We start from the raw sequence: 18,049 nt of genomic DNA, 5'->3' as shown, positions 1-18,049 counted from the left end.
AGTAGAATACAAGATTGGCACCAGATACAATAATCACCATAAACAACAAAATATTTGATAAAATAAGAAATGATAACAATTTTCCTAGAGGATCCCTTTCTCAAACAAAGCAATATTACTGTTTTGCTAAACAATTTGTGTATGGTTTGTATGTGCAGAGCAACAATCCACAAGCCTGTGAAAGAAAGGGAAGCATGGCTATGTACTTTCCCTTTATTACCAAAGCTATCAGTACTGGGGTCAACTGCAACAACTGTTGCCCAGAATTCAAGGCCCACACTGTGATGATAAAATTTCAAATTGTATTAAACTTTCCTCCACAAGTCATTACATAGGGCATCCACATGTTGAGATTTAGCTCCATATATGTTTTGCTAAACATATATGGAGCTAAGTATGGATATCATTCACTTAGGGTATGTATTCATTGATACACATTAATATACATGTGAATACCTATTCAGATATACAATGTGTGTAAAAAGCTGTCTTAGAAGTAACTAGATTAATTGTTCCTCAAGAGAACAACAATAATTGAAAATGTAATTAGACAGATCAACCTAGCAATAACAATATATTTAAAAACTTCAAATGTAACTAGATTTTTTTTTCACTTGTGATGTACTAGAGTAATATGAAAGCATAAGGTGCATTGCAAACAAGTTCAAAAAATCGACACCCTACAACCAACCAATAATATAGTTAAAATTCCTGAACGTTCTTGGAAGGAAAGGTTCTAGGTCTTCATGAACAAAAAGTTCTTACAAGTAAAAATTTTACATCTGTCATTCAATGGAAGAGGAAGAATTAGAAAGAAATTGATGATGGAACCAAAGCAAGGAAAAAAGGCATCAAGAATTATATGTGACCGTTGTGTCTCTTAGATTAAAAGAAAATTTTATATGACTATTGTAAGCCAAACTAGGATTTATGGCTCTGAATATGGGTAATTTATTATCATCGAAGCTGTAAGGAGACAGACTTACTAGATGCGGTGACTTTATTATCATCGGTGCTGTAAGGAATAAGGGGAAAATCTAGAAAACTATATTACAGATCAGAAGAAATGATTTAATTGCTCTTAGCTTAACTTGTATGGATTCAGGAAAACTAAATGACAAGAAAAGATCCAAATAATTAACCACAAATGATTGGGACACGACAATTTCTTATTCTATGTTCTTCTTGATGTAGCATACAAAATAAGTAGAGGATATATTGAACACTATAATTCAAGAAAACCAACAGGTATCCACGAGGCAGGCTAAATTCATAACTACACAGTCAGAAGCTAAAGGAATCTACCACATGGTCGGAGACTTCTGTTTCCAACAAAATAGGATATTTCCAAAATAGTGTTCCTTGCTCTTTTAACCCATAATCAGTGATTGCAAAAGGCGCTCGGGCGAGGCGAGGCGAGGCCTGAGCGCCTCGCTAATGTCCCAGGCGGCGCGCTTCAAACAGGCGCCGCCTGGGCGCTCGCCCGAGCCCAGGCGCTGGGCGCTTCGGGCGAGCGCTTGGGTAAACCAAGGCGACCGAACCAGAATTTTAGGTCTGGTTCGGTCCTAGTTCGGTTGTTAGTTGGTTCAATCGAACCAACTAAACCGATATAACCCCAACCCTAACCCTAACCCTAACCCAACACTAACCTGCTGCTGCTGCCGCTCTCGATCCTGATCCCGATCCCGATCGCGATCTCGTCGCTTGCTGCCGCTGTCGCTGCTCGCGCCTCCCGCGAGCCCTCTCGCCTCCTGCGAGCCTTCCCGCTGCTCGCGCCTCCCTCGAGGCCTCCTGCTGCTCGCGCCTTCCGCTCCCTTTCTCTTTCCCGCTGCCGCCGCTCGCCGCTGTTGCTGCCGCTGCCGCCGCTCGCCGCTGCTGCTGCCGCCGCCGCCGCTCGCCGACGCTACCGCTCGAGCTGCTTCCTCGTTTCTCCAACTCAGTATACTCTTAATATTGAATTTTGAAATGATTAATTTTCTGTTAATAGATTAATAATATATTATTTTGATTTTAATGTTATTAATTTTTATTTATTTGAAATTATTGTTAGGTTCCAACAAAAATGACAAGTGTAGAGAGCAACTCAATAGAGTCTCCAATGGTATCAAAAAAAGATCCTGCATGGAAGTATAATTATTTGAAGGATCCGAAAGATCCTAATGCAGTGACTTGCATATTCTGCGATAAGACTACCAGAGGTGGTATTTTTCGTGCAAAACAACATATAGTAGGAAATTTCAAGAATGCAGCAGCTTGCAAAAAATGTCCACCCGAGGTAAAAGAAGAGTTGCTGAATTATATGAATGAAAAGAAGACACAAAAGAATGAATCTTATGGGAATTTACCAGAAGACAATGTTGAACATCTCAGGGAAGAAGAAGAAGATTATTCTGCGAGTATTAACCCAAGTGAAAAAAGAGTATACGACAAAAAGGGAAAAGAAGTTATGAGTACTAAGAAAGGTAGAAAAGGACCGATGGATCTATATATGCTTCAAGGATCCCAGAAACAACAAGAGCAAGCAGGAGGCTCAAAATTGAGACAAACAAATATAAGTGATGCTTGCGATAAAGAAATAAGAGGAAGAACAATTCAGCACATTGCTCGCTTCTTCTATCAAGCTGGTCTTCCCCTTAGTACAACTCGTTTAGACAATTTTAAGGATATGATTGAAGCTATTGGAAGATATGGTGCAGGATTAAAACCTCCAAGTTATTATGAGATGCGAGTTCCATTGCTGCAAAAAGAGTTGAATTATACAAATGACTTACTAAAAGGTCATAAAGAATCATGGGCAACTCATGGTTGCTCTATTATGTCAGATGTTTGGACTGACAGGAGGCGCAGGAGTATAATTAATTTTATGGTTAATTGTTCTTTAGGGACTATGTTTGTAAAGTCAATAGATGCTTCATCTTTTGTAAAATCTGGAGACAAGATATATGATTTACTTGACAAATTCGTGGAAGAAATTGGAGAACAAAATATCGTTCAAATCATAACCGACAATGGAAGCAACTATGTTTTAACTGGTAATATTCATCTTTTGATTTTGTTAATTATTTTATCTTCAATTAAGTGTGTTAAACTCTTAAGTCTTATCATTTTTGTTATTCTTTGTCTCAGGTAAATTGCTTGAATCAAAAAGACAACACTTGTATTGGACTCCATGTGCAGCACATTGTATTGATTTAATGTTGGAAGATATTGGAAAGATCTTAGAAATCAAGAAAACCTTAGAAAGGGCAATTTTTGTTGTTGGATTTCTTTATAATCACATTGGGGCTTTGAATATGATGAGAGAATTTACAGGGAATAAAGAATTAGTGAGACATGGTGTTACCCGATTTGCTACTTCATTCTTGACATTACAGAGCGTGGATCGTCAAAAACATACTCTGAGAAATATGTTTACCTCTGAGAAATGGGTGACAAGTAAATGGGCAAAATAAGCAAAAGGCAAGAGGGCTGCTGATATCATCTTAATGCCATCCTTTTGAAATCATGTAGTTTATATATTAAAGGTAATGGGCCCTCTTGTTCGAGTCCTTCGGTTGGTGGATAATGAAAATAAGCCTGCAATGGAATATATTTATGAGGCTATGGATAGAGCAAAGGAGACGATTAAAATATCTTTTAATGAAAATGAAGAAAAATATGAGAAAATTTTTACAATCATTGACGAAAGATGGAATTGTCAACTTCATCGTCCCTTACATGCAGCAGGATATTATTTGAACCCTGAATTCTTTTATAAGATTAAATCTGTTGGATTTGATGCAGAAGTTTTGGGTGGGTTATATCAGTGTGTTGCAAGATTAGTTCCCAGCATTGAGGTTCAAGATAAGATTATTCATGAATTATCTTTATATAAAAATGCTGAAGGTCTTTTTGGAATTCCAATTGCCGTTCGATCCAGGACAACTACCTCTCCAGGTATTAATAATTTCATATAATTAATTTCATATATATTATGTTACTATGTTATTGCTAATAATAACATAAATTTTGCAGCTGAATGGTGGAGTCTATTTGGAAATTCCACCCCGAACTTACAGAAATTTGCTATCAAAGTACTTAGTTTGACATGTAGTGCTTCGGGTTGTGAGCGAAACTGGAGTGTCTTTGAGCATGTAAGTATTACTAAATATTTTTATTTTAATTTATTTATTTATTTAGATATATGTATTAATATATTTTTAAATTATATGACATGACAGATTCACTCGAAGAGAAGAAATCGGTTAGAACATCAACGATTGCACGATCTTGTTTACATAAAGTATAATCAAGCTTTGAAGACTCGTCATGATTTAAAAAATAGATTTGATTCAATCTCATTGCAAGATATTGATGATTCAAATGAGTGGTTAGTAGGAGAAATGGGTGCTAACTTGCAAGATGCTGAAGACGAGCTTGTATTTGAAGATGATAGATTGACGTGGGGAGATGTGGCAAGAGCTTCAGGTGTTGGAGAATTACAAACATATACAAGACATATGTCAAAGAGAAAAATGAGTGCAAAAGCATCAAGCTCGGCTCCTGCTATTGTTGAAGACACAGAGAATGAAACATATCTTGACGAAGAGGAAGGAATCGAAGAACAAGAGGAAGAAGACGAAATCAATGAAGATGATTTATGTGAAAATGACGATAATATTGATTATGATGAATGACTTTGATGTAAAATTTTAATGTTTTGAATTTTGAAACTTTTTGTTAATGTGACATTGTGATTTTGTATCTTAGATTTTCTTAATTTAATAACATATTTTTATTTAAAAATTTAAATAATTATATTTATTAATTATATTATATATTTTTATATTTTAGCGCCTCGCTTCGCTCGGGCGAGCGCCTAGCACCTCGGGCGTTTTTGGACCTTGGCGCCTTTTGGCGCCTAGCGCTTTTTAAATCACTGCCCATAATTATGGTCGCACTTTTGTTGCTTTACTAAAACCATCGGGAAAATCTATCAAAATGGCAATCCCCCAACCTCCCTTAAAAAATACACAATAAAATGAGTGAGAGGATTACCGTTGACTGCAACCATCTACATAGGGAAGCCCAACAAAGAACCGATTGCCATGCAGTCCTTCCACAAAGGCTGCACAATGCTGCTAATTGTTGCAAGATTGTTGCAGACTTGTGTACCTGAAAAAGTGTGAAAGATATTAACTGATTGCTCAAATTAGTAATAGCACAAGAAATTTTTAGTCATACTCGAAAGAAGTGTACAAAATATAATTTCCATTGAGATACAAATATTATCATAATTCAAAAACATAGCCAACTGTTTTTTAGTGCAAACAGATATGCAGCAAAAATGTATTTCCCATGAGAAAACAGGAAGAAACAATCACAAGATCTAGGACCATAAAAGATAATGGTTGTCTGGGATGACATTTCTGAGCATGTTTCACTACAAATAGGCAGAAGAAAGTTTGATCCAATTTTAACTTCATCTGCTACTTTGCTTGCTGAATTTTAAAGAATATGTAATCTCCACCAAAGTTATTTTGTATGTGCCTTCAACAGGCAGGGTTAAATTGCAAATTGACTTCCATAATAGAGTGCATTTACAAGAACTGCTGATGTTTGAGGAACCAGTATGATAAAGATATTTATAAATTTTCAAGAGCAATATTAGTGACTAGAGTTATTCATTTACGACACTGACACTCTTTCTTAAATCTCGAACAAAAACAATACAATTTTGTCAGAACCCAAACAGGATATGAAGCATCTATAACACATCCTCATAATTTCACATGTGTTTCTAAGAAAATATGTAGATTATCAGAAAATCAAAGTTTGCTGTACTGTGGCATGCCGCTCAGTATGGGTGGTACATACCAATCTGATAGGAGATCAGTTCGGGCGGTACATACTGGTTTGTCGGTATGCCCCACCGTACCATGTGTTGGTGCGTCGATATAGTTTGGTATGTACCCTACCGATGGCTGGTCGGTGCACTAGTACATACCGATAAAGCGAACTATACAAAAAATTACTAGAAAAATAATTGCAATAACTAATCCAACAGACAGCTTATGCCCTTGTGAAACTAGAAGGAGATCTGCACATTTACCCTTGACATTGCTGACACACCAAGAAGAGCATAAACAACACTAGACACCAGTCCTTCACCATTTTGTGCTAAAATACGAATTACCACCGCACTTAATGATCCTTCAGTTATACAAGCCAAAGATTCCAACACGGAGACTAGGCTGACCTCTAGGAAACCTGCAACCATGTAATATTTTAGGAAGCTGCATCAAAACAAAAAGACAAACTGAGATGCATGTTTCATTACAAAGTGGGGGTCTGAATATGCACGTAAAAATTGCTATAACCTTAAGTTGAGCTAGCATGAAGAGAACTACAAGCCATAGATGACAGCATGACACGTTCATGCTTGCAGAATGTCAGATTGTACCATGCATTGACACACCCTCTACAAAATGCTTACCATGCTAGTGTTTGAATGGGACAGGCAAAAGATATGACACTTATAATTTGCATGTAAGAGATAAATACTTACAGGACATATATGACATTGCTGCAAGTGCAGCTCCACGATGCATTGCAGTACAACAAATTGCAGCTTTTTGGAATGACAATTCAAGAAGTGAACTAGATGCAGCAAGAACATCCTGATGGAATGCATAAAACATAATTATTTAGTTGCCTTTTGCTCTTTAACATTTTGAGATACCAAAAGGTGCATAAGCTATAATAAGCTAGAAAGTAAGTGAGAGAATAAAGACCTTGGGACAGCAGCGTACGAATGTTGATGTGAAATTATTGTAGGCTTCCACCAAATCAGGTTCTTGGTCACATATGTAAGAAGAATTAAGAGCAGTTATTGATGCTGCTGAGGCAAATCTATTAAATGTGCTAATGCATAAAGTTCCATATTCTTCGATGTGGCCAAATTCTTCAACAACAACAGCCGCTGATAAAGTTTTTAATGGAAAAACAGAGAAATGGAAGTTAGAGATAAAGAATCAATCGACTAGCACCATAGAGACAGATATGAAATGTTACACTTAAGGGATATATCATTTTAAATATTTTTACAATTTGGGAAAAAACAGACATTTAAGCGTGAACTAGACCAGGACATATGAAATTGGTTAAGGTAATCACATGGAAAAAAAGACATTCATAAGCATCACTATATATATCTAACTTTTGTTAAAAAGTCAAATAGATATTCAGGAGTCCTTTTGTAGATATTAACACTAGACCAGATCTGTATGGGGCAAAATGGAAATTAATGAAATCAAACACCTTTGGTGTTCATTGCACCTTACAGTATTTCCATTTGTACACCTATGTCACCAGTCTTGATCTATTATAAATTATCTCATCCATACATTTTTCTGGAGAGGTGGGGACAAGCTTGACTTTGAGACGATAGAAAAGGCACTCATCCAAAGAACCACAAGAACTTAACAAGGAATCAGAGAATTGGAAAATGGAGGACAGACTATGGCCTCCTACAATTCCAGTTTCAGAGGAAGAATCAACAAGGCAATCAGTGAGTATTACGGAACAGAAGCTGTTCCATTAATTCCTTGATGGAAAGAAGCAAAAAAATATGCTTTTAAATATTAATTTTAATAAAGAAGAAAAGTTTTCCATAGCAAAAGTTAGAAGATGTCAGGTAACGCATCACATCTGAAAAAGGTAATATTGTCTCATGCAAAACAGAGTATACAATGAATACTGAGGACCACCTTTCACTAAGATTTAAAAGGTAAAGTAATTACCACTTTAACAACATAAAAGCAAATTATGCATACATCAAATAACAATTAAAATATTCATTATATAAGAAGGAACCAAACTCCTGCAACCAGAACGTGGTTGATTTTTGTTACTCTCACTACAAAAGAACTCTTGTGGATGGATATACTCCAAAAGAATTTGAAATTTCTTGCTTTTTTTCAATAATGGAAAAAAGTTGAAAATATATGCACACCTGTTCTTATGTAGCATTCATGACTTTGGAATAATAAAAAATTCGTAGACAAGCAGTCTAGAACCTTAGGCAGCAATATCAGAAAATGTTCTCCTGCAAATGTTATCAGGATATCATGACAATCTGAAAGTCTTCTGCTTAAACATTTTTGAGAAATCAACACAAGTACCTGAAGAATGCACAGCTACAGAAAGCGACCGACATGCTGCCGCAGATAGACTAGCATTTTCCATGTGAGATGACCTAAAAAGTTTCTCAAGAAGTGGCCAAAAGAATTCAAGGACCAAAACTGTGTCATCCTCAACATGATTAACAGCGCGAGGAATCACTAGATGGACAGCGGGAGGAGCCAGTAGATGGCGAAGTACAGACCCAATCCTGAAAAGAGTTAGATGGACTTAGTTTTGTCTAAGTGGATGCTGAAAACATTATAAACAAAGCACAAAATGTAAGATTAAGCTTCGTAGGCTTTTCTACACACCAATACCAAATGAGTCCAATAAACAATTTTACAAAAAGTATGCAGATAACAGAACTAAGTATTTGCCAACCGTGAAGTCAAATTGTGTAGCAACAGTATTAGCAGAGAAAGAAATGAAAGAGCATAAGAAGTTTGCAACAAGTAAAATCAGAAGGTAATGACTTGAGAACTTATTAGTAAACTGTAAAAGCTTAATTGTTCTTAGTCAAATTGATGTTGCCCCCATGATAAACTTGGTGATCAGACCAAATTTTAGCTGGCATCTCATATGGCAAAGAATATGATAATGTCTTGAGGCAACGACTTCTAAGCATGTCTGTGTCAATAATACACCTAAATTTGTAGGATATCCTTGCCTTTAAGAAACAGCAAATAGCTTGGATATCTCTATGTAGGCAACATACAGTATAACAACTTTATTGAAACCAACCTGTATAACCCCCTGACAGCAGAGCTTAAAGCCTGTGTGTAAGCAGAAGGGTTTCGCTTCAGAGGTTCTTCACGATCTGCATCTATCTGATAAAGAAATATAACAAACTTGTCAAAGCTGCAGGTGCTCAAATGAGTAGGGGTTGTCAAACTCAGATAAAAACAAGACTAGATAGATTCAAGGATTTGTTTAATGAATTTAAAAGCAAGATGAACCATCCTAGCTTTCTGCAACTCTCCTCAACCTTTTATAAGGGAAAGCAACATACAAAGTCCACTGGCTTCTTCAAAAGAACCTTGCTAGACCTTGACAATTTTGCTCTAAAACAAATCCATAGCAACAACAAGTCATTGTCTGCAGTCCAGAATCGACTGTGGCAACCCACCACGTGAAGCAGGGCCTGGGGAAGGTAGATGCACAAGGACCTGCCCTACATGCGAATATACAAAGCCTTACCACCTGCATTTGGAGAGGTTGCTTCTATGGTTCAAACGAATGAGGCCAAGATTGAGAAGTTTATGCAGGATTACAAATATGAAAAGGCTTATTAGTGGACAACTGCAAATTAAAACTTGTTAGAAATGATGATTAAGAATCTAATATTTTTTGCCATCCCAACTTAGCATGATTATCCTACATTTATTCATCTAGTAACTTGTCAGTGAATACTTAAACCAAACATTTCAATCAGTATTTGTTTAAATGTAGGTTCAACCCTCATATGGCATATGCAAAACTAATTGACTCCACAAACTGTTCAAGAAAGAGATTCCATATGAAGTCTCAAATGAGCTTTTATTACATTAATTCTCAAATGAGCTCATGCATAGGTTTATTTATTTCAATAAAATACAGCACAAGTCTCATAAGCAAGAAAACATTCTCAATGGTCAACCCATCTATCATAAAGGTAAGCTAGCTTTCTAAGGTCATTGTGATTGCAAAAGCAAAATAATTAAAACATGAAATTAAAGATGATGATGTGCATCAAGGTTAAATTTGGATCAGCTCATCCATCCAATTCAAGTGGAGCTGGATAATGTTCTATAACTATTGTCCATCAAATTTTGTATTTGCATCCAAATTTTACTATCTAAGATGGGTTGATTTCTATCAGTAATTGGATATCTGAGTACATCTCAAAGTGTAAGATCTATCCATATTAACTTAAGTAAGAGAGTTATTACCTTTTTTCTACAAAACTTTCATATTAGCTTTGATGCTTTTATACAAAGAAAAACAATTATAAAGATTTGAGTTAATATCTTAAACATTGATGATAATATACTTGATTCATGTTATAGTTACATTAAAATCCATCTTATATCCAAAATGACGTCTGTAGTATATCGTATATGCAAGGTTCAGTACGGATGACATTTACCAATATATGGAACAAGGTAAAGTGGGCGGTACACTTAGTACACCCAGCATAGGGCCAATATCAGTCAATACAGGAATAATACCATGTGGTATATGATGGTACAAGTTATGCACCAAGCAGTTTTTTTTTGTTCTTTTAGTATTTCTATTTTTTTGAAACTCGATACGTATCGACACACCAACACTCGGTACATCTGTATGGACCACTCCTGACCGGTACAGTCCCAATACACAAAATTGTGAAAATTACATATTGTATCTGTCTTCTTTTTCAAGAAATATGAATGCTGAATTTTCTAATATTTAGTCTATATCAATTTTCTAATATTTAGATTCACGTACATTGATGAAAAGTGGATATGGATATGAATTTTCTAATATTTAGTCTATATCAAGTCTCTTTTCATCCCCAGTGGGGCATAATGGTGCATAGAAAGAACAATCTGGTGATTGTTACCAGGTATGTGGGAGCCTTGCTTCATTTTTTTTGTCATATATAGTGTGGCTTTCCTGGAAGATCTGCTAGACACCAGATTTCACTTGACTGGTGTCATCAAAGTCACTAAGCGCTAAGGTTCCAAAGCGCTTGAAGCTACGCAAAGTAAGGCGCTTGCGAATATAATATTATAAAAAATATATATAACTAATAAAAGCATTAAAAAAAATGATAAAAGCAATCATTAAAATAAAATAAAATGGGAGGCATTAACCATGATATGTAATTTCGAATAGTACATCCCGGTACGGGCGGTATGTACAGGTCCGACGGCATACCGGTACGCGGACCGCCCGCTACCGGATGGACTGTGCTACAGTAAGAGAAAAAAAAATATTTAAAATCGTTCGATAAGCCTTAGTGTACGGCTCGATATGCCGGTACCGTACCGTACCGAGCCAACCTCGAAACACCGGTATGGTACGGTATTGCATACCTTGGCATTAACTATGATTGTCATGATTCAAGATCCTAAAATTGCAATGAAAGCCTACTAATCAACACAATTTATAAATTATTACTGACAAAAGTTAACATTACTATATTACCAAGGTTACCTATTATTAATAAGACTCAACTATTATTAATAAGAATTAATGACAAGAACAAGATAAAGAGCAAGGTATACCAGCAATGTGTAGAGGTGACTGAGAGGAGAGGTGCAGTAGTGGAGAAGAGCAATGGAGTCTGGTTGAGTCCAAAGGCAGAGAGAAGATCCTATCATGAATAGGATGTGGCACCGAGGGGTGCTATCACACACAATGGGGTGTTTGGGGGGAGGGGAGTCTTTGCATGTGACGGGATGGGGAGGCATCGCCAGCAGGAAGGGTGTACGGGGTTGCATCCACGAGAGGCGATGCTGTTGATGGTGGGATTAGGGCTCACGAGGGCACCTGGTATTTGGCTTGGTTGAACTGAACCAATTAGTTTAGTTTCAACCAAGGTCCGCAATACCGTACCGTACCAGAGTTTCGACCTGGGCTCGGTACCGGTACGGTACGGTATACCGAGCAGCTACAGTACTGCTACAGTTCTGCTCCAGTGTCGGACCGGTAACAGGCGGTCCGCGTACCTGACGCTTGTCGGACCTGTACGTACCGCCCGTACCGGGCGGTACAGTCCGGTACTGCAGACCATGGTTTCAACTCAAGCCCAAGTTGCATTTTTGGGCCTAGTGAGTGCCTGATCCCAGGCATGCACCTAGGCAGTGCCCAATCAAAACACCTCACCCAAAACATTTTCGGGCCTCACCTTGCCCTAGTGCCTAGGCGAGTACCTAAGTGCCCCATGTCAACACTACACTTGAGACCCTTCTTTCTCTTAGCATAAGTCTTTAGATATTCCATTTGAGACATTGATTGGCCAAGTGTCCTATGGATGTTTCTTTCATATATCTTGATTTAGGTTTATGTAAGAAAGTGGAAATTTACTTATCTGATACCACATGTAGTGGTGCAATGTGATCATGCATGATATAATTGAATATATCATGCATATATTCATATGCACATATAAAAGGAATACTCACTGTTCTATATTAGCACTTGTCCAATGAGTATCTTAGAACTTATACAAACTAAAACCTCTATATAGCTCATTCTTATTTATGAACATACAAGTCATCTTTGCTAGTGGAAAATTTTCATTTCTCAGCAAATATTTTTAGAAAAACTACTAGATACATGTTTACCAGTCAAATTGAAAAAGTTTTTGCAGACAACATGTTTTAATATTCCTATATTCAAGTAGACTTTGTATTATAGCAGTCTTTTAGCACTAGCTCTATTGTTTTTTTTTTCAAGATTGGAAGTATCAATCTTCACTCAAGTCAAACCAAATCAAAATGAAGATGAACAATTTCCAAAAAAAAGTAAACATGTGATTGCACACAACTATAAAAATTATACATACTTGTAAACCAAGTTCTGATAAATTGAAATACTGCACCAAAGTAGCATCACAAACAAGTTAATCTAAAATACAACAAATGAATATTTGGAACCTAATTATGGATGTAAAACTTTTAACAAAATAAAGGGTGGAGAAATGCCTGGAACGAGTAAGTCATTCTTTAAGCAAGGGCAAACATACCAGTTTCTCAATGGCTCCATAGCTAGGGGAGAGCAACCTCGATAACGAATTCTTCTTCAGCTCCTTGTTGGGAATTGAATTAAGAGTAAGAGTTATTGCAGTAACAACTTCCTCCTCTTCTTCTAATGTAAGATTCCATTTCTCCAAGCCCTATAGAAAAATGGAGTACATTACAATTGAAAAAATAATAGAGAAATATAAATGTTCATAAGCATACTAAACTCTCATTGAACTATAATGGCAACACTTTAAAAAGACCGAATCCTTCCCCACCCCAACCAATACACTCACATTCACACCGCTAAATATTTACAGGTGCACTTGGATGATTGTTCCACCACTGCACTGGCGTTCTAGATTTTGTTGCCGATTAAAAAATTTGCTAAAATATGTCAAGATTGTGGCATCAGTCTTTAGGTTAAGACTCGGTTCAGAGCAAGTGGTGAAATCATACTCCTCCATGGATTTACTATATAGCTGAACTTATCTCCATGAAAAATGATCAGATGATGGCGACAAATTTCCTTAGTCAATTATGTCAGGTAAAATTACTTGCTCTCATTTTCTTAATTTCTATAATATTAATTAGATTTGTGTTTCAGCAAACATTGAAAATATTAAATTTGTACTGCAAAAGTTGAAATGTCCAGTATGTCCTTTCAAAACTACCATCAAAAGGACCTTTCCTAAGGGCATAATTATGAGTCTAAAAAGATACACTTTATATTTCAACTCATTGCATGAACAAAATCTAATTTTACTGATTTCTGCTATTTTAAACATGAAACTGCCTTAAATATTTAATTTATCATTCAGATAAGCTATGTATAATAGCTGAACTGCTATGCACCAAAATTCCACCTTATATATTAAGTGCACAATCTGAAAATAGTTTCTTTGTGTAATGGTCATCAAATTATTCCACCTCTACACAACCAACAGAATTATACCAAAATGTAAGATCTAATTTCCTTTTTCTGGTGAAGAAAATAGGTTACAGAAAATCCTGAGATTGATTTTTAGCTTTAATCCAGTTCAATATCAGCAATGTATTGCAGCATGATGATACTTGTAAAGGCAAAAAAAAGTAACAGAGAATATCATGCATCATCAGATCAGGCAAACAAGGAGTCAATTGACTTCCCATTCTCTTAATCACTTTCAACCTCTTCTTTTATTATTTCACAAGTAGTTAGGTGGTTGGATATAAAGGTTAACCAACCAAGAACTGAGTATGCTTTCCTCTCACATGAGAAGATGCATGTAAATTAATTATAGCAGTGCTAGATCTTGGCCAAGTTCACAAGTGATTAGATTAAACTAATCATCTGGTAAGCATTTGTTGCTTTCCCAAGATTCAATATGCATAAATTATAACTACCATATTTGCATTATCAAATGTTCATCTGACATGATTTTGACAAGAGACATACGTAATATAGAAACAAGAAAAGAAAACAAAATCTTCATGGTCCGCTAAGGTAGCTGTAATGAACTTAATAACCCATCAAGTTAGTCTTTTGCACCAATTGGTAATAATAATTCTCACATCCGATTGGTTAGTGCATTGTTGCACAAGTAATGGGCTTCAGATTCAAGTCCATGTGTGAGTATCTTGTATGTCATTTAATATAATATTTTTAAAAAAAGTCAATAAATTGTAAACTAAAGAATTAATTATAGCTGTTCCAAAAAGATATATGATTATATGTGCAATTTTTCCAAAATGCAAAGGTAATATGATGCTTGGTATTCCAAAGGGTTTTTGCACTATAAGTCATTTTCGATTGGCATAACGAGGTCAATATTTGTCCTTTTTTTTCATGAACAGAGTTTTATTTGTCCAAAAAAGTCAAAATGGTAATGAAGTAAAACAAACAGCAGAATTAGCGATAACATATTTTGGAGTCATCACCAGCGTCAAATAGAGCACATTGTTGAATGGGCTCTGTCAGCAGTAGGTTTGGAACTAAGAAAACAAGTCTGAGGGTACTCGTGCATTCATGCGTCAGCTCTTACTTCTCAACAGCCTGTGCATACAACTTAGGCACCAAAAGAAAAAGGGTCAGGATTGCCCAGAACTGATTGGGCCATCTGATTCAACTTGATCTGGTCTCCAGATCACTTGTCCAAAAATCAAGCTCATTGATTTCGGCTTGTGTAGATTTTAATCAAATTAAATATTTAAATTGGTCAACAGAGATCATAATCAGTCAATTTCAAAAATTTTAATATATGCTTCTTTAGACAAATCTGAAGATGAATTTCTCTCAATGGTCTGATTCTTTGTTTGCTTCTTTCATTATAGATTGTTAAGTTCTAACTCTAAATGAAAATGTTCGCAAAAATCCAAATAAACAATGGACATTTTGGATCCACTCACAGGTTCTTATAATTTGGACGTAACACATTGATCTTTTCATCAAATAAAGACTTCTTCAAATCAGCAAATCCTTCACTACTAAGGATTTCAAACTGAAGTCAATTGTGAACATTGAATTCAAGTTCTGGAAGATCAGCATCAGTTCTGTTCATTAAATTTGAAAAGTAGAAAAACGACAGGAAGAGAAATGATAGAATTAGAAAATCCTAAACAAAGCATACCTTTCCAATTCAATGATCCCATTTGCCTCGTGAATTCTTATTACAAGTTCATGAGATACCATCAACTAGTTGGATCCACCATATCAGCCTAATGGGCGAGTTCTACAGTAGGGTAAGGTATTCTTAACCTAATGTGTTTCCTTATGTGGATAGAGAATTGCAGAAGGTATTTAGAAGCGCTTAGAATTGAATAATACCTCAGTAAAAACTTTTCATTTTTCACTTTTGCACAATAAGGTGAAGAACAAGAAGCATTACATTACTATCTACACAAAATTTTCAAAATCAATGCTTTGCAAAATCTCGTTGCACATAACTAGTTATGTGGACAGAAGTATATATCTATAGTTACCTGAGAACATATAAGAAAAAGCAACACCATAACCATTTGCTCCAATTTAAAACACTCAATTGGTCTATGCAGGTTTCACAATACCCACCATGCCTTATGCAGTAATGATTTCAGTGGGATAAGCAGGACTATTACCTCTCCTATCCAGATCAGGATTTCTAGATTCTGTGGGTCATGAATTATTGCTAAAGCATCTTCACAAAGTTTACGCAATGCTGAGGAGCAAGCATTTGAAGATATTGATTCTGTGATCCCCGTGGCACAAAATAAACTGAAAAGAATTATTAGCACAGAAGATGAATGTAATCATGTGATTCAAAAGAAACTAGAAGAAAATCTCCAATCTCACATGGTTTTATTCCCAAATGGTTATTGTGCAAGATACTCACAACAATGGTCTAATATTACTTGGGGGAGAACATATCCACTTGGAATACGAGCCAACCACCTCGGCTACAGATTTGTAAACCTACCTAGGTACCAGATATGTCAGTTGTCGTCTCAAATATTGAGCATTTGTTATTCACTGAATACATGAGAATACAGAGACTGTGGCAAAGATTCAAAGCAGAATTTTAGAGAAGCATCGCAAGATTGATCTTACAAAGACCAAGAAGCCACTGCGCTCATCAGGTGATCTAGTCGATAGAGCTGTCACCAGCCGCATAACCACAGAGAAGTCAAATGGATATGAACATTGCATAACTGTTTCTGCAACCTGACACATGATGGTGAAATTTTTCTAACATGGCTTCCAAATGACAATGACACACACTGTTACATAATTTAAATAGTGGTTAAGAATTAAATATATCTACTTCTCATCATTTAAATCAGACAAATCAAATTAAAGGCATCCCCAAGAGAATTGTTTATCTAAGATCGCCTACTTAAGCATATTTCATTGTTCACCTAAAATTGTTTGAATAAATACAATGAACATAATTGTGTCGTTTATTCTTTCTACTATAGAGAAAGTTGGTAAACAAGGTCTAATATGAGTACCACTTATGATGGAACTGTTTATGACAAAGGATTCATATCAAACATTTACAACATGTTACATATCATGACAATAGTCACCGGTCAGAAAGGCAAAAGAGGTCCATATAAGTGGTCCATTCACTTATAGAGCCAGCATATTTGCAACATGACCATCATAGTCATCAAGAACAAGCCATCTTTGTATAAAACTAATATCACATGATACATGCCTCAGGATTGTAGAGGTATGAAAATTGTTTTGTGGCCCGTTGAATTCCTGAAGAATCACTTTCATGTGACTCATGATAGCACATACTTCAAGGTCACACATGAACACCCTAAAAAATTAGTTAGCAAATTATCATAATCACTTAAGCTAGTGAGAAGATAGATTTTTAAAAACTGTTATTGCAAAGTTTGCAGTTCTGCTCTACTGTTCAAATCAATTTTAACTTGAACGACATAGAAAGCTGTTGCTAGAATAAAGGCCATGGATAGAGGCAGCAAGCAAGGTATATCTATTCAATATACATAACAAAAAGTCAAAAAACCGACATCATATTTGTTGATCATTGAGTGAAACCATTTGATTAAAAAAGATTGCATACCATATTTAGGGCGAACATTCTAGCTTCCAACTCTACCCAAGGGACAAATGAATCCGCAGAATTCCATCCAACAGATAAAAGCTACAACAAAATAAATTGTGGACTCAAACATCAAAAATAGGACCCCAAAAGGCACAAAAAAGTGATATTTTAGATACAGGAATAAGCTGAACTAATATAATAAATACACATGACTACCTTCAAGGAATTAAATCTCAATATTTATAAACTACACTGGCTGGTCAGAGAATTTAGTAAGCAATGTTGAAACGAGCAAACCATGATTTCAGCATGCTGACAGAGTAAATCATGAAAAGAACAAAAAAAGGAGAGAAGAGCTTCATTTGTCAGTGCGTATCAGAGCTGCTCAGATCTCCTTCGTAGCAGCTGCAAAAATTCGAAGATTATATAAGTGGATCAGATGGGCACAAATTCAAAGCTGAAGTTGGGGGGATTTAAATGGAGAGGCTAGTGGAAATGGCATGGTTCATTTTAGAAATAATGAAGTCAGCTCTGGTGAAACTCATTTATGTTTCAAAGAAGGAATGTTGCATCACATACCAGATCCGTATGGGCCCTTGGCAGGACCAGTTTCCAAGACGGAGGAGGAGGAGAAGACGAAGGCGC

At 36.0% G+C, this 18,049-nt stretch overlaps 1 protein-coding gene and 1 long non-coding RNA gene across 2 annotated transcripts in view; one reads left to right on the top strand and one right to left on the bottom strand.

The window, feature by feature from the left end:
* The window catches only part of LOC135632425 (transportin MOS14-like), a 31,228-nt gene that overhangs the window by 1,576 nt on the left and 11,603 nt on the right, over positions 1–18,049 (bottom strand). Inside the window, exons 12-23 of the mRNA XM_065140994.1 lie at positions 17,423–17,503; positions 16,435–16,548; positions 16,220–16,299; positions 15,966–16,101; positions 12,875–13,024; positions 8,905–8,990; positions 8,163–8,371; positions 7,994–8,086; positions 6,774–6,961; positions 6,548–6,659; positions 6,092–6,249; positions 5,038–5,154 (exon numbers count right to left, since the gene is read on the bottom strand). Coding sequence (XP_064997066.1) covers positions 5,038–5,154; positions 6,092–6,249; positions 6,548–6,659; positions 6,774–6,961; positions 7,994–8,086; positions 8,163–8,371; positions 8,905–8,990; positions 12,875–13,024; positions 15,966–16,101; positions 16,220–16,299; positions 16,435–16,548; positions 17,423–17,503 — 1,524 coding nt within the window. The remainder of the gene's footprint in view (positions 1–5,037; positions 5,155–6,091; positions 6,250–6,547; positions 6,660–6,773; positions 6,962–7,993; positions 8,087–8,162; positions 8,372–8,904; positions 8,991–12,874; positions 13,025–15,965; positions 16,102–16,219; positions 16,300–16,434; positions 16,549–17,422; positions 17,504–18,049) is intronic.
* Positions 3,466–4,310, top strand: LOC135632426 (uncharacterized). The gene is made up of 3 exons (XR_010494702.1): positions 3,466–3,936; positions 4,015–4,133; positions 4,221–4,310. It is a non-coding gene; the product is annotated as an uncharacterized LOC135632426 (long non-coding RNA).

The sequence above is a fragment of the Musa acuminata genome, chromosome BXJ3-3 (assembly GCF_036884655.1).
Source record: "Musa acuminata AAA Group cultivar baxijiao chromosome BXJ3-3, Cavendish_Baxijiao_AAA, whole genome shotgun sequence".
In the NCBI taxonomy this organism is placed as follows: Eukaryota; Viridiplantae; Streptophyta; class Magnoliopsida; order Zingiberales; family Musaceae; genus Musa; species Musa acuminata.
Note: the sequence above shows the minus strand (reverse complement) of the source record. Positions and strands in the feature narration are given on the sequence as shown.